Source organism: Girardinichthys multiradiatus, chromosome 10 (assembly GCF_021462225.1).
Source record: "Girardinichthys multiradiatus isolate DD_20200921_A chromosome 10, DD_fGirMul_XY1, whole genome shotgun sequence".
NCBI lineage: Eukaryota > Metazoa > Chordata > Actinopteri > Cyprinodontiformes > Goodeidae > Girardinichthys > Girardinichthys multiradiatus.
The window spans coordinates 13,288,203-13,314,150 of NC_061803.1; the positions used below are offsets into that span (position 1 = coordinate 13,288,203).

Below are 25,948 nucleotides of genomic sequence, written 5' to 3' on the forward strand. Positions count from 1 at the left end.
CATGCGTTTAAATGTTTTTAACCCCCACTATTTATCGTCAAATAACTTTTTTCACTATTATAAATACCTATTTTCCCATATTAGATCACTTTAATTCGTGAGAACTTCAAAGAACTTTTATACAGCAGCTCAATTGACAGTGAAGCAAACACTTTATCTGCCATGTTTGTTGAAACTCGCTACTTAGGCTGCAGTTGGGAGGAAAACTATTGTAACTTTGTGAAAACTTTAAGGAAACTGACAAAAGATAATGTTTAGAAAATTGTGTCAGTTAAAATAATATTGTGATCGACGTCATGGATTAGGTTGGCTAAATATTAATAAATATGATTAATATTGAAAGTTATATTGTTTGCCCAAAGCTGACATTTAGATGTTACTTTAAAGCAAAAATCTTCTAAATGGCCAAAGAGAAATCAGTAGATACTATGACGCTCTGAAAACGTTTTCTAAGCTTCCCTCAAATCTGTAGAAACATGAGCATAAAAGTAAATTAACAGAAAGCCTCAAAGCTTTACTGTGGAGATATATTTGGAGTTGTGGGATCCATGATAATAGTGTAATTCTTATTTTAAGCAATTCTTTGTTTGTCCGCCTATTTATCTCTGAAATATAACCTTTGAATAGCTGATTTCAAAATGCCTCAGCACATCTGAACAAAGAGATTTCTGACTGGGCTTGCGCCGGTCCCCAGTATCAAGGTATTAAAATATTACAGTTTAACAACCACTACAATTTTCCATCATCCCTATGGTTCAAAATTCTTTTAATGAGATACCAGAGAAGGGGCAGCAGTGACCAGAGTTGCTATATGAAGCATAGAGTAGCACAACGCTACCTCGTCTCCCACCTGCGCACTGCTAGTCAGCTGCCTGTAAGAAGGGTCTGCACCTTTCCCTTGCTTACAAAAATTCCATATTTGACAGTTTGGAAATATTCCCTGTATGACAAACCCAAACAACAATGCAGTGGAAACTACAAGAGCACCACCCATTAGTATTATTACGGTAATGCTGTTTTAAGACTAAAGCTGGCAAGCTACAGGCTGCATGTCCATTAAGCAGCAAGTTCAACAGATCAGAATGTGATTAACTGGCTGATATCAACTCATTAACTTATTTGGCTAAACAAGGAAAAATATTCTTTGCAACAAGCACTTGATCCAACAGCTAAATTTAAGCAGACATTTATTAGAATGTTTGTGTTTGTATCAAAATGGCAGTAAATAAATGTTATAGATAACATTTTTAAGGAATCAATGTTGTATTATACTAGCAGCAGCAGGAATAGTAGTTTCTCTTTGTTTTAAATAAAATCTGTTATATGATGATACACCTTTTTTTGTGTAAATAAAATGTAACTATATTTTATTTACTCCTGGTTATCATACCTTGAGAATTTCATACCGGCCCATGCTTACATCGGACATACTTAAGGCTATTCTCAAGTAGAGACATAAATATTAGCTGCATCCTGCAATGTGGTTGGAGGCATACCACTGAGGCAGTATCTCTGACAAATTGAACTACGGTGTAAAAACACTTTAGACCATAAAAAGCACAATCTAATTCATCCAGATACATCATCTGTAAAATTCTCCTCTCTAAGCTATCTGTATGTCTAAACTATTTAAAGAAAATGAGAAAGATGAATCAAGTGGGCATGGGAGAAGAACTGGAAACACTGCACCCTGTTCTCCAAGGTGTATCTTTTTGCTAAATTGCACAGAAACTCTCCCAGTTCAAGAGCACACTGATTCTATTTAATGTTCACAAGTACTTTCAAAACAAGGACTTGAATTAATGTTTCTAAACCATCGGTTATCGTTCTATTACCATCTTTTTGAAACAGAAATAGCTTCTTAAAGTTCAGTAGTTTACAGGTTCTAACAGGTTCTGTTAAAACGTGAGTAGCTCATGAGATGAGACGGTACACAATGTTGGCTGCACAATTAGGTGAGGAGAGATTTTAGCAACGTTTGTGGGAAAAACAGAAAATCTATTTTTTGTTATATATTGCATTGTTTTATGCTTGCCTAATTTTTAGGAGATCCTAATGTCAAGAACGCATTGAAAATGTTCTTTTTTGTTTCCCAAAAAAAGTCTCTGCTTATTGCAGAATTACAGTCTAATTCAAGTTAAATGATTTTTGCTGAGATGATTTAACACAGTCCAGACACATTAAAAGTGGCAATATATGCCTTTATTTAAGTGTTAACTGGAAGCTACAAAGCAAATGCTAACTTCACAGTGTTTACAAAACATATTTTATGTCATTCTGTCACTATTTCTTTCACTTCTTCCAACTCCAACTGACTCTTTCTAAAAGACGCCATCACCTAATTTAGATAAAGGCCATCTGCATGGAAATTGGCCCACAAAAGCTATCATATGGTTTGCTACATCTTTGCTTTCAGAGCTAAAGGCTTTTTGTACATGGTCCTAGATAAACAAAAAAGTAACCTTTGATTTTTAATTACCTAGCCTCGCAAAAGTATTCACCCCTTTTTCCTCACAACCTGGAATTAAAATCGATTCTTTGGCACTATTTCATTTACCGAACATGCCTACAACTTTGAATGTGTATTTTCTTATATTGTGAAGCAAGCAACAAATGGGACAAAATAACAAAAAACGTCAGCATGGATAACCTGTTGCGACTGCAAGTTGCTTTGGATGAGCTTGCCACATGTTGACACTGGGATTTTTGTCCATTCCTCAAAGCAAAACTGCTCCGGATCTTTCAAGTTGGATGGATTTTGCTAGTGAACAGCGATCTTTAAGTCTAACCACAGATTCTCAATTAGATTAAGATCTGAACTTTGACAATGCCATTTTAACACATTTAAATAATTCCCCTTAAACCACTCCAGTGTTGCTTTAGCAGTATTGCCATTGTTCTGCAGGAAGGTGAACCTCCACCCCAGTGTTTAACCACAGGTAGACTGACACAGGTTTTGCTCAAGAATATCTCTGTATTTAGCACTATCCACCTTTCCTTCGACTTAGACCAGTTTTCCAGGCCCTGCTGCCGAAATGGTGTTCTTGGGGTGATGGGATGTGTTGGGTTTGCGAGAGATAGCGTTTTCCTTGCCAGTCGAAAAGTTCATTTATGATGTCCTCTGACCAGAGCACCTTCCTCTGTACATTTGGGGATTCGCCTACATGCATTTTGGTAAGGTCTAAATGTGCCTTCTTAATTTTTAAAACTGAATAATGACTTTTTTCTGGACATTCTTCCATAAAGCAAAGCTCTATGGAGTGTACAGCTTATTGTGGTCCTATTGACAGATACTCTAGTCCCTGCTGTGGAACTCTTTCAGGGTTACGCTTGGTCTCTGTGCTGCCTGTCTGAGTATTGGCCTCCTTAGCCAGTATGTGAGTTTTGGTGAGCAGCTCTCTCTTGGCAGGTTTGTTGTGGTACTATGTGCTTTCCATTTAAAGATGAGGGGTCTGATGGTGCTCCGGGGGAACATCAAAAAAATTCTCAACAATTTTGTCCCTGACTTGTTTGGAGAGTTCCTTGGTCTTCATGGTGTGATACCTCTTGCTTAGTGGTGTTGCAGCCTGAAAAGGTGTGTTTATACTGACAGATCATGTGACACTTAGGTGGACTTCATCTTACTAATTAGGTGACTTTTGAAGGTAATTGTTTGCACCAGAACGCTTAAGGGAGTTCATAGCAAAGGAGGTGGATCCATATGCACATGCCACTTTCCTTTTTTTTTTTTATTCTTTTTGTTTTATATATTCTTGGCATTTTACTTCACTAACTTAGACTATTATGTGCAGATCCACCACATAAAATAAGTCCAAAAAATCATTTAAATTATAGGTAGAATGTAACAGATAGGTAAAAAGCCAAGGGGGGGGGGGGGGTGAATACTTTTGCAAGACTTTGTATCTAGTCAGTCAGTCATTTTCTACTGCTTATTCCATAGTGGGTCATGGGGGAGCTGGTGCCTATCTCCAGCAGCCTATGGGCGAGAGGCAGGGTACACCCTGGACAGGTCGCCAGACCATCGCAGGGCAACACACAAACAACCATACACAAACTCATTCATACACCTAAGGGCAATTTAGAGAGACCAATTAACCTAACTGGCATGTCTTTGGACTGTGGGAGGAAGCTGGAGTACCCGGTGAGGACCCACGCATGCATGGGGAGAACATGCAAACTCCATGCAGAAAGACCCCTGGCCGGGAATTGAACCCAGGACCTTCTTGCTGCAAGGCAACAGTGCTACCAACTGCGCCACTGTGCAGCCCACTCTGTATCTACTGAAAGTAAATTAATAATGTCTTCTAAGCTTTAACAGCCTCACCAATACTGTAATGTCCATTTTATCTCAAATAGGGGAAATACAGGTAATGGAAATGACATGGAAAATACACAGACCCTGCTACTCAGCCCACAAATAACACCCTCTTATATTTTATCCAGGTCAGTAATTTTATTCAAGAGGTAGCATAACTATAATTTCTCTCTTGTAAAGCTATATGATTTTATCCAATGTCAAAGATACTATTGCTAAAAGCGTGGACCCATTTCAGGAGAAGATCTACTGCTGGGAGAGAAAAAAGGTCTGTGTACCAGGTGTTATCCACAACACTCGCAGCTAATATGTGAGCCTATTTCTAGGAATATATATCTTCCAATTCATAGATATGATGAGTTTCTTGTTGAGTGACAAGTGCCAGCGCAATGTAGGCAATGTTTCTGTTGAGAGTCTTTATGTAAAATGTATGCATCACCTATTTAGCTCATAGAGCTTGCCCTGCTGTCAGGTACATCAGCTGTGGTGTGAATAATGGTGGCCCTGGAGACTGCATATCTCATGAATGTGTGTCTACATGTGTTTGTACGTTTGGGTTGCATATGTTGGTGTAGGTATTAATGTTTTGCTAGAGAGCAGCAAAACAGAAAACTGGATTAGACTGGCTTGAATCACATATACTGTAATTCTTAGTGCAGTGGGGAGCCTTTGCAAAGCTTAACTTGTCATTTCCTGTATTTAGGAAAATCTAAGTGCTTTGACTGGAAACACTTGTGACAGGAATAATTTTACTATTATATAATTATTCTGTTTTATATCTAATTGGGCTGGAACAATATTGAAAGATTCAGATTACTATTTCAAAGCAGTGTTTAAGAGCGGGATACTTGCTTAATGTGACATACAGTCCAAAAGTCAAGGATTTTAAATTAACAATTAAACAAGAGAAAAAGTAATGAGTTGTCAGACTGTGTCTTGGGATATATGCAACAATCAGTCGTCCAGAGAATTGAATCAGCTCCGATCAATGATTGTCAGATCAAATATGGCAAATCTGATTTAAATTTTTCCTATTAATTAAATGCATCAAACCTAAGGCCATTCACTCTTTTGGGACTGTAAATGCATCACCCAACAAGATGCACTTTTTAGAGTACAACAACCATCAGGTAGAGATTTGTGGCATGCGCTTTGATGCGTAAATAGGGATAATGTTGTAATTCCTTAATTATCTGTTGGATCCAAAACTACTACCTCTATCAAAAAACCTGCTGCGCATTCGTTTATATTTTATGTGTCATTGTACTTTGAAGTAAAGCTTTGTAATCAGTCACGGTCAGAATAGGAAAAGAAAACCGCAAATCGGTATCGGACTGGAGAGGCCTGATCTGTGCATCTCTAGATGATTTATCATATTTGGCAGTAGAAAAGCATCAAATGTATACATTTAGGATTCTTGAACCTATAAAAAATTAGTTTGGTTTTTTTTCTGAGAGGTAACAATTGAGCTACTTTATGATTGATTTTCTACAGAACAACTAATTGCTAGAGCATGATTTTAATAATTTTCCCCCAGTGAATTAATTATTTCTGCAAATGCGAACACAAAGCAGCAGTATATGTACCTTTGCAGCTGTTTGGTAAAGCTTGATGCTTCCCACATTAAACATACGCTCTACATAAAGATCTATCATTGTGGAAGTTTAAACACTATAGATTTGGGTGGAAGAAATTATGCCTGACATCACCAGCTGCAGGTACCAAGGAAAACGGGAGGCTAAAGCTGAAGGGGGAATGAAAGAACTATGATGAAGAGACACTCCCGGTATGAGGTCTCCTTATTAGTCCTGTATCCATGGCAACCCAGGCCATCCCACGGTTCACTAAATGAGAAGGTGTGATGCTGTGGGTGGCTAAAGAGATGTGTGTGATGCTGACAGCGGCGCTGAGTGGAGTGTAAAGTCATTTTTTTTTTTTCTGGTGGAGGAACTGCAAGGCCACCCAGCCATTTCTGGCAGATGCATTTGTGTCATTAAATTTTAAGACGAGTAAAAAAAATCAATCGCTTAGGCAATGCTAGAAGGCATCTTTAAATTCGAGAGCTTTCGATCAAGAATGCTGATTTGCTCTGAATGAAGTCAAGCAAATCTGACAACACACAATTATTTAGTGAGGGGGGCATTTGTACTTGTGTGTCATAACTAGGTAACGTAGTTCATTAAGTGGCTGTTTTGCTTTTGTCATGGCAATATTTACAATGGCCTGTCTATTGGCGCTCATATTGACCACCTGCTTGTTTGACAGTATTAAAAAAGAGTATCTCTATGACTTTTAAACATTAAAGCTTATAGTTCTTTTTTGAGTATATTTATGAAGTGCGACCTACACTGTTTCTGTCTTCTATAGGAGCACTGTCACATTAACACACACTATACCAAATCACACAGACGCAAACAGAGCATCTCAAAAGGCTGGAGGCTGTTAAAATTAATGACAAGTGTTAGATTCTACACACATCATTTCAACACCCTATGCAAAGTAGCTCTGAAGGCCATCTAAAATCAATCCAAATCCATTAGCACAGGCAGTCAGGTGTCAGCCATGTAACAACTTGTGATTTCCAGCCTCTTAGCACGGTTCCAATTAGGGTCTCTCAACACCAGCCACCCACCACATCCATAATGGATCTATATGGTTCTGCCAAATGCACCAACATAGCTATTCAAAGCCAGCCAGATAGCTGAGACCTTTCATTGGGTTTCAGAAACTTGTATTCAATCTGCTCACTCTAAGGCTTAACTGGGTTACTGTGACACTTAACAGCTGTTCCCCCAATCTCAGCTCAAGCCTCGCTAAACTGGTTGCCCTTCCTAGTAGGGGCCTTATATCTGGGCTTGGGTGTAAATAGTAGGCTGGGAGTTGTTTGCAGGTAAGAAATGAATACCAAGCATAACCAGTATGCAGGCCTTGGACTTTTTGTGAATGCCGCTGGTCTATAGATGCCAACTGAAGAGAGTTGTGAAGGTGTGAATGATACATTCTTTTAAGGAAGCTGGTGTAAGGAAATTTCGAGTTAAATTTGCAGATATGATTTAAGAGAAATCTGTGTGTCTGTGGATGTATATAAAGCTGTCAGAATATGTAAAGGATGGGATGTATATGATGGGTCAGCATGGTTTTAGATCTTACCTTCACTGCAGTCATTGCCCTGGTAGCCGGTGTCGGAGCAGTCGCAGACGGCCTGGTCGTTGACCACGCTGCACACCCCTCCGTTCTGGCACTGGTGGTCCGGCCCGCAGCCAGCTGTTACCGTGACGCCCTCTGAGCTGTCCAGCGTCACCAGTGAGCCATTGATGCTCACTGCAGTGATCCAGCCACGAAAGGCAGGGTGTTCCCGCACTGAGGGTGAGGTGAGGCGTAGCGGCGAGGAGTGAAGATCTGCTGACAACCCCCCCCATGTATGTGTGACTGAATACTGTCATGTCTCTTCTCTTACTCTTCACTTCTGCCCATCCCTCCAGTCGCCCATCCACCTCCAACGAGGTGTTCCTCCAGTCCCGCTTGACACGCACTGCATGCCACTGCCCATCACTCACCGCCACGCCTGACTGCAGCTCAGCTGGCTCAGCACAAAAGATGGAAAAGCGTAGGCGCAGGTGGCCATGGAGAAGAAGCAGCTCCAGGAAGTCGCAGAAGCCCTCATCATCCAGGTAGAGCAGCAGGCCCTCCTGGCTCTGAGTCCGCAAGCTGAAACTCAACACACTCTCACAGCAGGCGTTCCACACAGGAAACCGCCCCCACTGGCTGGACACGCCCCCAAACTCCAGGACCTCCCCTTGGGCCTGGCCCCCTACGCTGCACAGGCACAGCCCCAGAAAGAGCAGGGGGGCTGCCGCCCAAACGCAAACTGCCATTACACTCATACACACACTCGCACTCACACACTCCCACACACACAAAATTAAATAGAAGCTAGAGCTGGGGTGTTCCCTCTAGCCCACAGCTCATGGTGACAACTGCAGGGCACTTCGTAGAACACTGTCACCTGCGCACCCTGCTGTCTTGGTAATGCCTTTAACCAAAGAGAGCTCAGTTACAATGGACCTCCAGAGGGAGGGGTCAGACAGCAGCACCCTCTGTTCTCTTAACACCCTTTGAACATCTTCTTCTGTCCTGGCCTGGAGTTTGTCTTGTCTCTGCGATGTTCAGCGTCTCCTCTTCATTCCTTCTTTTAGTCATAAGACTCCAGTTGTGTGTATTTGTATGTTTGCGTGTTAGATGTGGAACAAACAGGATGCAAACTCCATCTTTGTGCCCTAGATAGGGTCTTCTCCCCCATGCAGGCAACTCCCCATGGAGAGTGAGTGTATTTGTGTGTGTGTGCAGCTCACACACTTGTAAGGGTGAGAAATGACACCGTCATAGCAGTATTTTCTCCCTCTCTCCTTCCTTGTCTTAGTGGGGCAAGACTTAAAGCGTGTGGGCAAAAGTGTGTATATATGGGAGTGTGTGCCAGCAGGCTGAGGTATGTGTGTCTCTCACTGCCGCGTCATCACTCTCTCCAGCGACCTACAGAGAGAACAGAGACAGCACAATCAACCAGGGTCAACACACACATTCATACGTTATACACACACACACACTGAACCTGTTATTCTCACATAACTCTTTCTGGTAGATTTTGAGCACACCGTTAGAATGGCTACATTATGACAATCTGTAAACACAGTTGGATTAATTTAGATAATGATGGCTTGATTTTAACTCCCACACACACAGCATCTCCACAATGGAGATTCATTATGCCGCAGGAGGATTTTTAGGTGGCATACCTGCAATTTGGCTTCGAGTCACAAATTTATGACTCCAACACTCAATATTTTCCTGAATACAGTCTTTATTAGATGAAGTTTTGATAGCATTTTTATTGATTTGGAAAAAAAATATGAATTTATTATTACAATCAGTTTTACTGCACCTTATTGGAGTCCAGCAACATCACAAAGAGCGGGAGCAGCTCCCACCGCCGCTGCTGCTACTGCGGTGGATGAATCAAATCGAATTAGGGGCTCCAAAATTCCCGTTTCTACCGTTTGAACGCCTTCACACACACATTTACAGGCACGCAACCCGTACTGGCTGGGAATATAACCGCTCACTACACTCACAGGAGAATTCACACGTCTTTAAAACGGCAAAAGAAAGCGGAGACATCACAGGTACTGATAGACAGGGTGAATGAATGCGGTTGAATTATCGATTCTCGATTTGCAGCCGTACCTCTTCTCCATTTTTTTTTTCTTTCTCTCCCTGTGGCAGCTGCTCAGCTTCATCGTCACCTGCGTCCAATTAGCTCCTAACAACTACATTACCCCCTACTTTCGTCTTTATTTAACAAACAAAAAAATCGTTTATCAGGTCAACGAGAATGTGTGAGCGTCTTCTGTAAATAAAAGCCACATAATCGCCTTTGTTCAAAGCATCCTTGCTTACCTCACGCGCATCCTGTGGTTCCGTGGCAACAGTGCCGCGCGCCACTCATCGATCTCCCTTCCCATTTGAGGTGGATTTTGAATCCGCGAGAGGAGAAGAAAGGAAAACGGGAAAAGACCAAAACAGGCGCACAACTATCACGGGTTCGGGCTGAAGATGACAAGGTGTTATTGACCCCCACCCTCTCTCTCTCACACACACTCTCTCCCTCTGTCTCTGTCTGACTCTGGGTCGCTCTCTCCTCCGTTCTCCTGAGGAGGAAAAGGTGCAGTCTGATGATGCTCTCGCGGCAGACTCGGCAGAGGGGTGAGTCACGTGGTTAAGAGAGAGGGAGAAAGTGTGTGTGCGTGTTTGTGTGTGGAAAAAGGGAGAGAAAGGGAGAAATGGGCGGGGACGTTCGCTGCTGCAGCACCTTGTACACCGGTGGACACCTTGTACACCACTCAAGGTGCGCATGAAAGCAGAAAATCTATCTATCTATCTATCTATCTATCTATCTATCTATCTATCTATCTATCTATCTATCTATCTATCTATCTATCTATCTATCTATCTATCTATCTATCTATCTATCTATCATCTGTCCTGTCCAGGGTGTACACTGCCTCTTGGTTATAGATAATAGATAGATGGATGGATGAGTGTACTGGAGGCCCACCTTTAGATGTATCTTAGTGCAACGCTATTATGATGTGCTCGAAACTCTGGCAAAATATCAGTTTGTTTCTTTGTCAATTCTTTTTACAAATATCAATAAAAACCTTTCTTTCACTCATGGTTAGTGGTTAAGTAAAACATATTTTATCTAACAATTTGTAGTTAAGTATTTTGGTGAATTATGGGTATAAATAATCATAAAAATACTAATTTCTTTCCTTCAAATTCATTTTAATACTACAAAATATTTTCTGATGTTTTTATTTTACACCTTATTTCCCTTTATTGTGGTTCTGATCCCCATTTGGTCCATATGGCACTCCTAAAACTTGATCGATAATGACCCCTGTTTTAACCAAAATAACTAAGAGTGATATCTTGTTGGGAGATGATATTTGTAGAAGTCACAAATTACATTTCCTTACAGCTGATTAAGAGTATATTTCAGCAAATAGGTATGAAATGACACATGGGTAGCAGGAAACATTATGTGGCAGAGAGCTCTATTTCCTACTAAAAGGTTGGATACAAAATTACCAAAAATTAGTACCTTGATGAACAGGTAAGTCACAACGCAATGGTGTTAAAAAGTAGTATAAAGCAATTAAAAACTCACTAAACTAGCAAATAACCTTAGAAAAAAGCAATTAATCTTTTAACAATAAAAACTCATGAAATATTTATGTTGCTGGGTGCACAGCATTTATTATAGATAGATGAGTGTTTCTTGCAACTTGAATAACAAAGAAGTTTAAAAAGTTAAACAAAAAGGCAGTTGTTGATAAATGTTTGATGGAATGTAACTCATCCTATGACTCAGTATGACTGAGAATGTGGAGGTGAGAGTTTTAGAAACCAAGAGGCAGGCCAAGTGGAAGAAATGATTGCAAAACTCAGAAGAAATAAAAATAGAGGATTTTCTTTTTCTCTGGTAAAAAAATAAAATAAATCCAGTTTAACATTTCAAGGTTTGATGAAGATGTGTCCCTAGAATTTAACAAAAAGCAGTGAGGTAACAACCTCAACACAACATTGTTACCTTCACCCAGCTCAATCGTTCAAAATGCAAATGCTGTAATGTTTGACCACTAAAATCTAAAAGAGGAGTTAATCATGAAAATCTAATAACACCAATCATGGTACTTTAACAAACAAAAACAAAGTTTTATTGAATATAAGATCTCTCTCGTCAAAGACTTAGTTGATAACTTGATTTGTTACAGCCAGATTGATTTATTCTGTTTTACAGAAACCTGGCTGCAGTGGGCTAGTATAAGAGTCAAGCCCTCATCTAAATGTTTGCGTTCCTTAAATTACTAACCGAAAATGTGGAGCATAAACCTCAGAGTCTTTCTCTCCAATTTATTGATGAGTCCCAGGCCTAATAGTTCAAATATCTAAGTCTTAGCATATAGCTTTTCACCCTGAATTTTTTGTTGTCTGATTTTGTGCTAAATAGTAAAATCATTATAGCAAGGGATTTCAATATTCTCGTCTCTTAATATGAAAGTGTCTAAATGCTATTATAAAGCCTTTAATAATATCTTAGATTATACTGGATTTACCCAAGCATTCACAGACCTACTCACACCTGTCACCATACTCTTGATCTTGTGCAGACCTATGGCACAACATGTGAACATATAAAGTACCTACACACAAAATGTTAAGTTTAATCTAAATGTCTATTCTGCCCTTGAGAGAAAATGTAATTATAGTAGATCTTTATCAATGCTGTCATAACTTTCAAAGAATTGGTCCCACTGTTTCAAGATTACAAAACAATACAGCAGAGGGCAGCAACCTAATTTATTTACCCACTCACAAATTGATTGTTTTGTTGAGAATGTTTACAACTTCCATGTGTATTGGACAATGTAGGCTCTTAAAAAAAAGAATGAATCACTTAGTGCCTCCTTGCTTTAGGACATTTAGTTTAGCATATTGGAGAAAAAACATTTGCTATACACTCTAGTGGAGTCCTATGTAGAAAAAGTTTTTAGTTTGAGGAGCAGAAATATGGACAGTAATGGCTGCCCTCCTTCACAATCTCTCCAAATCCAAATGGATTTGAAAGTGGAGAAATGGACCTGACATGCGATGGATGGATGGACGGTATAATTTTTTGGTGTAATTACAAAAGTACATATTGTGTTGAGTCCTGCCAATGTGTCTACATTTGGCTCCTAAACTGACACTACAGCCAGCGGGCTTCAAACAATGAAGATGAAACTGAAATGAATTTTTCAAACAGGTATACATTTATGGCTGCAAACCTACAACACAACTTAATATGTGTCACTTTGGGAGTTTGAGGAGGACCAAAGTGCAGACAAGAGCTGGGCAGCAGCATGTTAAAAGAACGCTTCTTCTTTATTCAAAGGTTCTTCCAAAAACGTAGCAAAAACGTAGCATAAATCATAGCAGCCCTAGACATGAGTCGAGCCGAAAACTTACATGAAACTCAGAGCAGGAGCGAAGCACAAACTGAACATAATCATGGTAGGGAATGAGGTAGTGAACGGGAGGAACCAGCGAAGAACAATGAAAACCAGAGAGCTCATAAACAGAGGGTAGTGGAGTATGGACCAATGAGACTGAGAGGCAGGAAATCAGAGGAGATAGGAATCAGGTGTGGACCAGGCTGCGGAGAACTGAGGGAACATGAATAGTTGCAATGGTGACCAGACTAGAAAACAAGGGAACACGAGAGGAGCTAGACAATAACATAACCAAAAGGAAACTGACCATAATAACAAAACTATGAGTAAGAACTGAATAACAAAACTCAGGGAAACAAAACTAAACGAAACTATGGACAGAGAAAAATAACTAAAAGAAACATAAGAACCTAGAATAATCATTAAGTAAAGTAAACTGAGAACTGAAGGAAATAGAAGAAACACCACAACCTAATAATTAACAAAGAACCCATAAAGAAACCCTGACCGCAAAAATAAACAAACCTAAACCAACACTGACGGAAGTAACTGGAAAGAAAACAAAGAACGTGAGAACTAAAATATATACAAACCAAAAGTAAACAATAACTAAAGCTAACCTATAAGGAAGAGCTGGAACTATAGAAACTAAACAGAGGAACTAAACTAGGAAAGAAATACACCACAGAAGGGGAATCAAAAGACAAGAGGAGGAACAGGAAAAAATAAACTAATAAACTAGAAGATTGGAAAGAGAACAAATACCTAACCTTAAGTAAACACAGATACCAAATGAGAAACTAAACTAAAGAATCCAAGGAAGACAAAGAACTATAATAATAATAATAATAATAACAATAAGAAAACCATACTAAGTAATAAGAAAGCAACCACTAAGAAACTAAGAACGAGAGGAGAGAAAACAACAAACACTAGGAGGCAGTAGAAGGAACAAAGCTATCAGGGGCAAAAGGAAATAAACAAACAAACATGACTACAAAACCCAAACTAGACAAAAATTAAACAAACACAAAACCACAACAGAGTCCGAAATGTCGCACCCCAACAGTATGATTCAATTCTACAACTTTTTTTTGTTGTTTCCTTAAATGTTCAGTTGGAAAATCCATTTTTATCTTCCTACCTACATGGTCTGTGTTACTCATTACCACAGTGAGTGTTTGCCTCCCTGTACATACAAAGTTACATTTCCTGATTGTTGTTTTTTTCTGTTTCTTCTATTTCTAATTTGGATCATGGATTTTTTATAGCCAGTTTCAGGTATCATTTACAATTATTAGGTAAATAAAACAAATACTCTGTCATGAAGCGTGGAGGTGAAGCAGGACCCAAGCGCAAGACGGAGGACGGGAAATGCATAATGAGTAGAAGGTCTTTAATAATCATATGAATGGATGACTTACAAAATGGAACTTAGGCATGCAGGACAAGGACCATGGAAATTGGCAGTATGATGATAACAGAAAACCAGAGAGTTTAAATACAGAGGCAAGGAGGAGAATGGACCAATAAACCCAGGGAACTAATCAGGAGGAATATCAGGAACAGCTGGTGGAGTTGGGAGGAGCTAACTGGGAGATTGGTTACTGAGCAGGGAGGTAACAGGAAAACATGTCTAACTGAACAGAAAAGTTAAACAATGGAACTAAACTAGAGGACATATAAGGAAATAAAAACTAAACACATCTAACTCAGGAAGATACAAAACTAAACAGAAAGAATCTAATCACCTGAATGAACAGAGAAGAACCTGGCTGTACATAGACAGAAAACAGACCGCAAACTCAAAAATCTAACACAGGCGAATCGTGACAGATTCATCCTGATAGCTTTGTCCTCTTTAATGAGTGTCAGCTATATACAGAATCATGCAAAATATAGAGCATGACCCAACTTTCACACAGATTTGTTATTCTCAATGTTCCCTCGAAAAGAAGTCCAAAGTTTGTAGTTTATCATGACCCAGCTATATTCCAGAAACAACATATTTATCAATCTGTCAGTACGTGGTATATAAACGTCATTTTCCTGGACAAGAACATAATCTGACTTTGCACAGTAACAGACTTGAACAACAACATTTCTTACATGTTTTGTCTTCACTGGATAACTGGATAATACTGTCAACTTTATTTCCAGAATTTGAGGCAGACTTTTACCAACAATACCAATACTTACTTGCACAGAACTTACAACAGTTTTTCTCATTTTAACATTAATGTCTTTTTTTTACCATTAATGTCTGCATCCATATAGATACCAATGAATAATATACACCAATCAGGCATCTCATTGTGATAACTGACAGGTGAAGAGAATAACACTGATTACCTCTTCAGAAAGGCACCTGTTAGTAGGTGAAATATGTTATGTGAAATATGGCAGCAAGTGGACATTTTGTCCCCAAAGGAAAAGTGGGCAAGGGCTGTCTTCATCCCTGGATTTAGCGTTTGGTGTTTTGTTTTCTTAGTGTATATTTGTATTGTTTACATAGGTTTGCATTAATTAGCCATTTTCTCTATTCCCCTCTCTATTCCCCACATAATATGCATTAATTAGACTCACTTGGTCCTGATCCTGGTAATCATTCTCCACTGTTTAAATATTGCTCTTGTCAGTCATTCCCTTCCCAGATCCTTTCACTTCCAGGCCTTTTCTCTGTTCACTTGACCGTTGCCTCGCATTCATCACTCTCTGTTGGTTTCCTCTGTGAGTACCCTTCACATGATTTTGTAAGTTTGCATTTCACCAAACCTACCAAAATGATTGTGTCATCATCTTGCTTGATTTTCTTTCCTCCATCACCAAAACACATGACAAGCGTAAGAGTTTGCAGCTCTTGTAGGGTGTTTTAAGTATGCGTTGGCCAGTATCTATCAAAAGTGGTCCCCGGAAGGAACAGTGGTTGCCGGATCCTGGGCAGCCAAGGCTCACTGATGGATGAGGGAGTGAAGGCTGACACATCTGGTCAGATCCAACAGATGAACTACTGTAGCTCAGATTATAGAAGAATGTAATGCTGGTTCTGATGGAAATGTGTCAGAATACACAGTCTATCAGTTTGTTGCTTATAGGGCTGCATAGCCAGAGAGCATCTAGGGCCATTTAGGGCCCCCGTTAGACAGGTGGTCATTGTGTATTGGTATGTATACAACCTATTCCAACAATAAGCACTTTCTATTAGCCTATTTTATTTTGATTCCAACTAGCACTGAAAACAAGGTGTGTTTACAAGGCTTACATTCCAGCAAAACTAGCCTGTGCGGTTTGGTCCAACAGATGAACAGCTCTAGCTCAGATTGCTGAAGCAGTTAAGCCTGGTTCTTCTAGAAAGGGGTCAGAATACAAAGTACATCACAGGTGGCTTCAGACCAGTCAGGGTCCCCATTCCGACTACTGTCCACCAACTATATATATAGTGAAATGCGCATGTGTGAACAAGAATTGGACCACACAGCATTGGAAGAAGGTGGCCCAGCCAGCTAAATCACATTCTATTTTACATCACTCAGGACACAAAACAAGTGTCATCAGAATGCACTATGTAAAGAAGGTAAGTAGAGGCAGATGGTTTGGGTAATGTTCTGCTGGGACACCTTAGGTCTTGCAATGATAGTAAGTATTGCTACTGTTTTTCTTTGTTGTTGGTTTTTGGCTTGACTAATGGTGCCATAGGATCGAAGAGGACCTGCAGGAAGGTAATCTAAAGGGCAAACAATCTGTATATCCCTGGTATATTTAGATTCCTCATTAATTTCATTCAACCAAGAAGTTAGTTTGTGATTTGAAATAAGCCAGAAAAAATAAAAAGATATTACAACAATGTTAAAGGGGTATCAGTTTTGAACAAAAAAAATCCTGTTTTTAATTAAATATAATTTGCAACTGGCATGACAAGAATTATTTATCACCTGTTTTTTTGCCAGTAAACATTTTGCATGTTTTGGATTTATGTTTGTTTTGAGTTACAAGTCTTTGAGATTGGAGATCCTTTTTGCCATCCATTGAATTTTACATCCCTCTACAGATTTCTTATCAGGTCTCTGGACTCTGGCTGTGCCACTACAAAATGGTAATATTATTTGTATTAAGAAAAACATATGTTTGTAATATTGAATGATAACTTTAAACTAAATCTGCCGGGAGTATAAATATTTTTGGGCTTACTTCTGTAGGTAAGTATTGGTTTGTGTCTTCTTTTACTTGTGAATCACCAGCATCTCCACCTTGAGATGGATGGGAACAGGTAGCAGGTTACGGGTAGTCAGTACTCTGGGTAAGGCTCAGCATTTCCCTCCCTTGAAGGTGAGGAATCCAAGTGATGGCTTAAAGTTGTCACGTTCTGCGGCTTAAGTGGACCAAAATGCTGACAAGAGCTGGGCAGCAGCATGTTACAGGCAGGCTTCATCTTTATTCAAAGGTTATCCAAAAACGTAGCATAGTCACTGCAGGAATTCACATGAGTTGAACCCAAAACTTACATGAATTCTCAGAGCAGGAGCGTAGCACAAACTGAACTTACCGTAATCAGAGGTAGTGAACGAGAGGAACCAGCAACGAACAATGAAACTAGAACAACTAATACACAGAGGGTAACAAAGGGCAGGTAATCAAAAGAACTAGGAATAGGTGTGACATGGAAGCAGGGAGGCTAAAGGAACAGGTGAAACTAATACAAAGACTAAAGCATGGGAAAAGGGACTAATAAACCATACAGAGAACAGAACTAAGCAAAACTATAGACAAAGATAAATAACCAAATGAAGCATAAGAATCAGGAATAACCATGAACTAAAGGAAACTGAGAAACTGGAGGGAACAGAAGAAACACAACAACCTAAGATCTAAGAAACTGGTAAAATAAGAATTAACAAAAGAAACCATAAAGAAACCCTAACCACAAAACTAAACAAACCTAAACCAACACTGACTGAACTAACTGGGAAAAGAGGAGCGAGGACTTGAATAAATGTAAACCAAACGTAAACAATAACTAAAGCTAACATATAAGGAGGGACTGGAACAATAGAGACTAAACCGAGGAACTGAACTAGGAAAGAATCACAAATAAAAAGAGAAACGAACACCGAGCAAACAATAACAGAAGGGGAACCAAAAGACAAGAGGAGGAACAGGAAAAATAAACTAATAAACTAGAAGAGTGCAAAGAAAATAAATACCTAACCATAAATAAACACAGAGATACTAAACGGGAAACTAAACTAGAGAACCCAAGGAAGCCAAAGAATATTCCTGGGTGAAGGTACCAATGTTGTGTTGAGGTTTACAGTATATGTCTTTCGCCCTGGTTCAGTGTTTTCTCGTGTCTTAGTTCGGCTTCTCTGTGTTAATTAGTCTCCCTTCCCCAGTCTCCATGCTTACCACCTGTATCCAAGGAAAATCTCAACATCTCCTTCAGTATATAAGCTCTCTGGTTCTCGTTGTTTTCTGCTGGATTCTTTCGTTCATCTCTTATGTTCCCCATTACCTTTCATGTGCCTGACTGTTTCCTCCATGCTCCCATGTCCTGCTTGTTACTCCGCCTTGGCTCCATGTCATTTTATCCTTGTGCTTCATTCTATAAGTTTGCTTTTTTTTTAAGAAATCATCTGTCCGCTCATCCCAAGTTCCTGTCTGCTCTTGGGTGCTACTCCAAAACCACACTTTGTTGACATAGAGAGGATCCAGAATATGACCACAACACTGTGGTTTTACGGAGGACAACTTGAGAGGAACTCTTTTTCTAAGAAACACAAGAGATTAACTGTTGGAAAATTAGCCAATAAATTGTTTTCTAATAATGCTTCCCACAACCATAATGGACAATGAGAAAACTGATTAAAAGGAGCACTGTTTTTTAAATACCTTGGTGAGAGTTACTCATGAATAAACAGCACCCATGATAAAGATGAGAGACAACACGTAGGAAACCCTTTTAGGATTTTGACACCTGTTGGATGTGCTGGACAAACAAGTGCTATACAAGGATGCTCCACCTCTGATTTTACAGGGAGTAAAGGCCCTGCTGCTAGCATCTTGGTGCCAAATACCAAAGCACACTTTTCAGAGGTCTACTAAAATCCATACCTTAATGGGTCAGGGCCATCATAATGTTATGGCAGATAATAATTTAACTTCAACGTTATGTCTTTGGTTTTGGAGTCTGTGTTTGAATATTCGCTCAAAAACACATATCCTGGGCAGCAATATGTGTGTTTGTATTGCAAGTGATTCTCCACAGCTATAGTAATTGTTATAACATAGTAGAATAATGCACCTCTTGCCCATAGTCTTTTTATAAAATTCAATTGATGTCAACCAGTGGACTTGTTAGCCATGTTAGCAGTCGGATCCATTTACCTCCAAATATTTTATGTTGTTAGAATCAGAATCATCACACATTCAGGCAGGGTTATCTGATAGTTTTGATGTAAGGAGATTGGCTGGGTTTGACTCAAGCACTGAAGAGTATTAGTAAAAGGCTTGCCTTGGCGGCTAAGAATAAAAACTAATTTTCCAGTACAGTCTTTAACAACCAAGGCCATAACCAATCTCTAAAACATTAGTAGAGTAACACCTCAGTCACAGCCACTGATTAGCAGCCACTATTAGTGGTTTTGAACGTTGATCCTTGTATGTAACCGTTGTGTGGACATGTTTTTCCAATACCTACATGTAAGTCCATCATACCCTTTTTCCTCCAGTCTCTATGGGACTCCAGTTGGGCTGAGCCAAGCCTAGGATTGCTCTCCCTGGGCTCCCTGTCACAGCTGCACCCCCCCCCCCCCCCCCCTTCGCGCTTTTTATTCTGGTTCTGTATTTGTCTGTCTTTGACAAGCCAACACATGCTTCACCCCTCAGACGCTCCTTTAAAACTAATTTTTCCTATCAACACCTTGAGCCAGGGAGCAGGGCAGCTGGGGAATTGACTGGCGGCTGGGGTGTCCTGTAAAAGGTAAAAAAAATCCATGATGTCATTCTGGATGCTCTGCAAACAATGACTGGAGCCCTGTTGGAGATGTGCAGCTGGCAGCAGAAAACATTCCTTCCTCCTGTTTTTGCACAGTGGTTCTCGTCTTTGGAGGATTGTTTAATCTAACAGTTATTTGGAGCTTGGAGGTATTTGCTTATGTACATACATTTTTTACTCCAGCTAGACAGACGACTGTTTGGCGGAGCAGAGAAGCAGCTCTATGGTTGAGCCACACTATGACCACACAGCTGGAACAGGAAGAGTTGATTTATTTTCAGCAACAGATACCAAACCAAAAGGATCTGACCACAAAAACTTTGCCTACGTAAGGATAGGAAGTCTGAGCGTGCAGTCGTGTGCATGTTTGTATGTCAGTTCTTGTGTGCGAGGGGAAATGATGGAGAAGCAAGAGGAGACAGGGTGGAGGAGGCGTTACTATGGCAACTATCTCAACATCAGCACCTGGTTTCCCATTGGCGAAACCACCACAACTACCTTACACTCCAATGGTGCTGCTCCTCCAGCCCCCCCCCCCACACAATGCCAGGCTGACCTTTTAGACCAAATAGTATTAACAAATAATAGCATTCTTCCAAGGGTGCCTGGCAAAGAGAAACACCAAACATTCAGAAAAAATGCTGATAACCAAGCTTATTGAGAAGGTATCAATACATACCCAGACAATGACTAAAACATTGATAATATTAAGGCGTAACTAGGTTTGGGCTTTTAATAAAATGTTGCAATTTAAAACATCCAGTTTTTAATGTATTTTCCAAAGAAAATAAAAATAATTTATAATTTTTTTAGATAAAAAAACTGCACATATTGATCATTATATTGTATTTTTGAATTGTTTTTAAGAGTGTAAATAAAAAAATTTGTTTGTAAAATATACATATTTGAATTTAAATTGCAGTTAAATGGAAAATATAAAAATGTATAAAGTAAATATGAGAAAAACAAAATAAATGATACTGTCATTTCATATTTTAGATTCGCAAAGTTTTTTTAATGTTAAATTATTGTGTTTACATTTGAAATTGTATCTTTTGATGTTTCTTTGAAGGAAAAATGGGAAAACAGGATAGTTTCTCTGTGAATTAAAAACGTATTTATCAATTTGCAATAAATTTTTGAATATTTAATTTTATTCAAATAATTGTGTAAAATCTAATATAAAAATATGTTTGTTTGATAAATAATATAAGTTGAATACGAAAACATACATTGAAAATGTTAATAATTAAAAAAATTACTTTATATGTAATGATTTACATTTTAAATTTAATCTTTAATTTCTTTTTTAAAGAAAACAAAAACACATCTGTTTTGTAAGAAAATGAAGTTTCCATTAGCAACCAAAAAACATGGCATATTGATCATTCTCTTTCTATTTAAGGTAACTTTTTTGACATTTCTTAATATTTGTTTAAAAACAGGATCGATTTAAACAATCAGTTAAATGTACAAAGACTCCATTTGAGGTAAGGTAAGGATATAAATTATAATTTTATAGTTTAGATTTTAGAAGTAAATTTCCAATGTATATCAAACTCATACTCGTCGTCTTATCCGGGACCAGGTTGGGGAGGGCAGCACAGATGCCCTGGCTTCCTTCCATCTCCCCAGACATCTTCAGAAGTGTTCCCAGGTCAGAAGAGAGACATAGTCCCTCCAGCGTGTCCTGGGCCATCCTCTGGGCCTCTTCCTGGTGGGACGTTCCTGGAACAGAGGGCGTCTAGAGGGCATCCAAAACAGATGCCTAAGCCACCTCAACTGACTCCCCTCGATGTGGAGGAGCAGTAGTTCTACTCCAAGCTCATCCCGTTTGGCCAATCTCCCCACCCTTTCTCTAAGGGAGTGCCCAGCCACCCTGTGGAGGAAGCTTACTTTACCCGCTTGTATCTGGGATCTTGTTCTTTGGGTCATGACTCAAATTTCCTGCCCAAACGTGAGGGTAGGATGTAGACCAACTGGTAAATCGAGAGCTTGCCTTTCGGCTCAGTTCTCTCTTCACTACAACCGGCGCAGCATCCTCATTACTGCAGCCTCACCGTTCTGTCTGTCGTTCTCCCGCTCCATTCTCCCTTCGTTTGTGAACAAGACTCCAAGATACTTGATCTCCTCTACTTGAGGCAGGAACTTCCCTCCAACCTGGAAAGGGGAAGCCTCCCTTTTCCGGACAAAAACCATGGCCTTGGACTTAGAGAAGCGGATTCTTATCCCTGCTGATATACACTCGACTGCGAACTGCCCCGGTGCATGCTGTAGGTCTTGGCTAGAGAGGGCCAACAGGACCACATTATCTGTGAAAAAGGAGACGAAATCCATTGGTTCCAAAACCAAACCCCATCCGGTCCTTGGTTGCGCCTAGAAATCCTACCCATGAAAGTTATGAACAGGATCGGTGACAAAGGGCAGCCCTGCCGCAGTCCAATATGGACTGGGAACAGGTCCAACTTAATGCTGGCAATGTCAATCAAACTCCTGCTCCGCTTGTACAGATATCAGATGGCCCCTAATAAAGGGCCCCTGACTCTGTACTATGGAGCGTCACCCACTGGGCACCACAAGGATCACTGTTGAATGCCTTCTACAAGTCCACAAAACACACGTGAAATGATTGTGCAAACTCCCATGACCCCCCAGCACCCTGTAGAGGGTGTAGAACTGCTCCAGTGTTCCACAGTCAGGACAAAATCCACACTGCTCATCCTGAAGCCAAGGTTCAACTATCAGTCCGACTTTCCTCTCCAACACCCTGGCATAAGTCTTCTCAGAGAGGCTGAGGAGTGTGGTTCCCCTGTAGTTGGAACACACCCTCCGGTCTCCCTTCTTATGAAGGGGGACCAGCACCCCAGTCTGCCAGTCCAGAGGCATTGTCCCTGACTGCACGCAATGAAGAGGCATGTCAGCCATGACAGCCCCAATACATCCAGAGACTTGAGGTACTCAGGGCGAATCTGATCCAACCCTGAAGCCTTTCCACCATGGAGCTTTTTGACCACCTCAGCGGTCCAACTCTGAGTCCCTAGTCTCTGCCTCCAAAAGGGAAGGCGTGACAGCACTTTTGAGGAGATCCTCAAAGTACTTCTTTCAATGTTCAATGTCCCCCATCGAGGTCAGTAGGTCAACACCATTAATTAAACAGTGTTGGCAAAGCACTGCTTCCCTCTCCTGAGGCGCCGGATGCTTTGCCAGAATTGCTTTGAGTGTGACCAATAGTCCTTCTCCATGGGCTAACCAAACTTCTCCCAGGCCTGAGTTTTTGCTTCTGCTACTGCACGTACAGTGGCACACTTGGCCTCACGGTACCTTTCAGCTGCCTCAGGAGTCCACAAGCGAATGAGAACCGATAGGACTTGTTCTTCAGCTGGATGGCATCCCTTACTGCCAGTGTCCACCACCATGTTCAGGGATTGTCACAGACTTTACAGCCACAGCTACGGGCAGCAGCATCGACAATAGAGGTGAAGAACATGGCCCACATGCACTCTATGTCTCCGACCTCCCCCGGAAACTGGAACAAGCTCTCCTAGAGGTGGGAAGTAAATGCATCCCTGGCTAACTCACCCCAGGATGTGATCAGTGGACAGCTCAACCCCTCTCCTTACCAGAGTGTCCAAGACATGTGGCCAAAGGTCTGAAGAAATGACTACAAAGTCGATCATTGAATTCCTGCCTAGGGTGTCCTGGTACCAAGTGCAATAATGAACACCCTTATGCTTGAACATGGTGTTTGTTATGGACAATATGTGACTAGCACATAAGTCGAATAACGAAACACCACTCAGGTTCAAATCAAGGAGGCCATTCCTCCCAATCACACCCCTCTAGGTGTAACTCTTGTTTTCAACATAGGCATTGAAGTCCCCCAGCAGAATGACGAGAGGGGCACCATCCAGCACCCCTGATAGGGATGCCAATAAGGCTTGGTACTTCACAGCGCTCCTCGGCCTGAGGCCAAGACAACAGTCAGAAACCTCTCCCCGACATGAAGGTGCAAGGATATGACCCTCCCATCCACCTGGGTAAACCCCACCACAAGACTCTCCCCGTGGGCCACTCCGGGGAAGAAGTGAGTCCAACCTCTCTCAAGAAGCTGAGTTCCAGAGCCCATGCTATGTGTGAAGGTGAGCCCGACTCTTTCTAGCAGATATCTCTTAGCCTCCCACACAAACTCGGGCTCCTACCCCATACCGAGGTGACATTCCACGTCACTAATGCCAGTTTAAGCACCCAGAGATTGGGTCATCGAGGTCTCCACTTTCGACTGCTGCCCAATCCTCTTTGCACTGGTCCCTCATGGTTCCTCTTGCAGGTGTTGGACCCTCTAGGGTATGACCCCGTGTCTCTTGATCGAGGTTGGTCTGGTCAGGTCTCGTGAGTAGGAACCCGGGCACCAGGCACTTGCCGACAAGTTCCGACCATAGGCCCGGCTCTAGGGTGGGGCCCCGGCTCCACCGTACTAGGCAATGTCACATACCTCGTTCTACTGGTTCCAATGAAGGCGTCTTCAAATGATTAGTTTTGCTTTATTGAAATTGTAAATAAATTAATGAAATATGTGGTTTATTGCAAGAATATTTTTTTATGGAAATTAAGAACAACGTGCCTCTAGAAATAAAAATCTTCAGGTTCAACATTTGAAAATTTCTTGATATTTTTTTTTTCATTTTAAATATATTCCTCAAAAGTAATTTTCAAAATTTTAAATTTTTTGGTTTACATGAATTGAGCCCAACAGATTTACTTTCACATGTGGAGCATTAGGGATATTGCTATAAAGCTCCGCTTGATATATATAAAAAAACTTTATTAGAAATTACATTGAGATTATTTCAAATGCAATAAAAACAGAGACGGAAAGGGAAAAAAAACCAAGAAGGAGAGAGGTTGGGCAAAAAGGTAAATGGGAGAGGAGGAAATACGAATAAAGGAGAGAAAGAAGGATAAAGAGAATAGAAGATAATGACCTAGAAGACTGTTTCCAAATCAGCATAAATGCATCTATAACAAAAATGTTACTGAAAAGTACATGGTACTATTGAATGCAAGATGTATTTAGTGGCAACTGTGTTTAGAAGGGAAAAACATATCAGGGAGCTTTTTATAGAAAATAAAGCACATTCCAAATATCTGTCCATTATGGAAGAGTAGCAAGAAAAGAACTATTGTTAAAAGGAATCCATTATCATAGATCCTTCCTCTCACCAGCTATAAGACTGTATAACCGTCCCTGCCCCCAACTAACCCAATAGGTGTTTACATCCCTGCTCTTGTTTTCACAGTTTTTCAATTTCTTGTAAATAATATGTTGTTTTTTTATGCACAAATCTACATGCATATGCTGCATTTTACAGTTATACTAAGTTGGACATTTCTTTGAATCTGAGAATACTATTTTTGATAACTGCACAGTATTTTGTTCTTATGCTGTATATTTGCCCTTACTGTACAGTCTCTTATTCTTCATTCTGTTTTTAGATTTTTTCCTTTGTGTGAATCTGCATGTTTCACTTTGCTGTTGGTACACCTGAATTTTCCCACAGCCATAAGAACTCCCATTTGCAGTTTTGCACAAGCCACATAGGGGGCACAGCAAACATGTGGAAGAAGGTGCTCTGTTCAGATGAAACCACAACTGAAGTTTTTGGTCTTCATGCAAAATAGTCTGTTTGGTGGAAACTGAACTACAATGAAACATGGTGGTAGCATCATGCTGTGAGAAAGCTTTTCTTCAGCAGAAATAGGAAAAACTTCCGAGTTTATGGGAAGATTGACGAAGCTAAATACAAGGGGTAAAAACCTGAGGCTACAAGAGATTTGAGATTGGAGCAGAGATTAATCTTCTAGAAAGACAGCCAATATAAACCTACAGCTAGAGCTGGAATGGAATGGTTTAGATAAGAAAAACATATTGTTGTGTTAATATGCTTTGTTAATATATGGTCTCAAATAAAAACAGAAATCAGTTTTCCAAGTTAAAGCTCATTGGGTTTTGTGGCCATCATGGGAAGATTGTCTTTTTGGATAACCAAATAGAAGCAGAGTGTTTAATTATCTGCAATAATTCTAAAAGTT

General features: G+C 40.2%; 1 protein-coding gene across 1 annotated transcript in view; it reads right to left on the reverse strand.

Annotated features, from left to right (window-relative positions):
- The window catches only part of nrxn1a (neurexin 1a), a 99,600-nt gene extending 89,890 nt beyond the window's left edge, over positions 1-9,710 (reverse strand). The window contains 3 exon segments of the mRNA XM_047376692.1: positions 7,466-7,730; positions 7,732-8,845; positions 9,255-9,710. Of these exon segments, the coding sequence (XP_047232648.1) occupies positions 7,466-7,730; positions 7,732-8,199 (733 nt within the window). The 5' untranslated portion in view covers positions 8,200-8,845; positions 9,255-9,710.
- Positions 9,711-25,948: the final 16,238 nt, after the last annotated feature.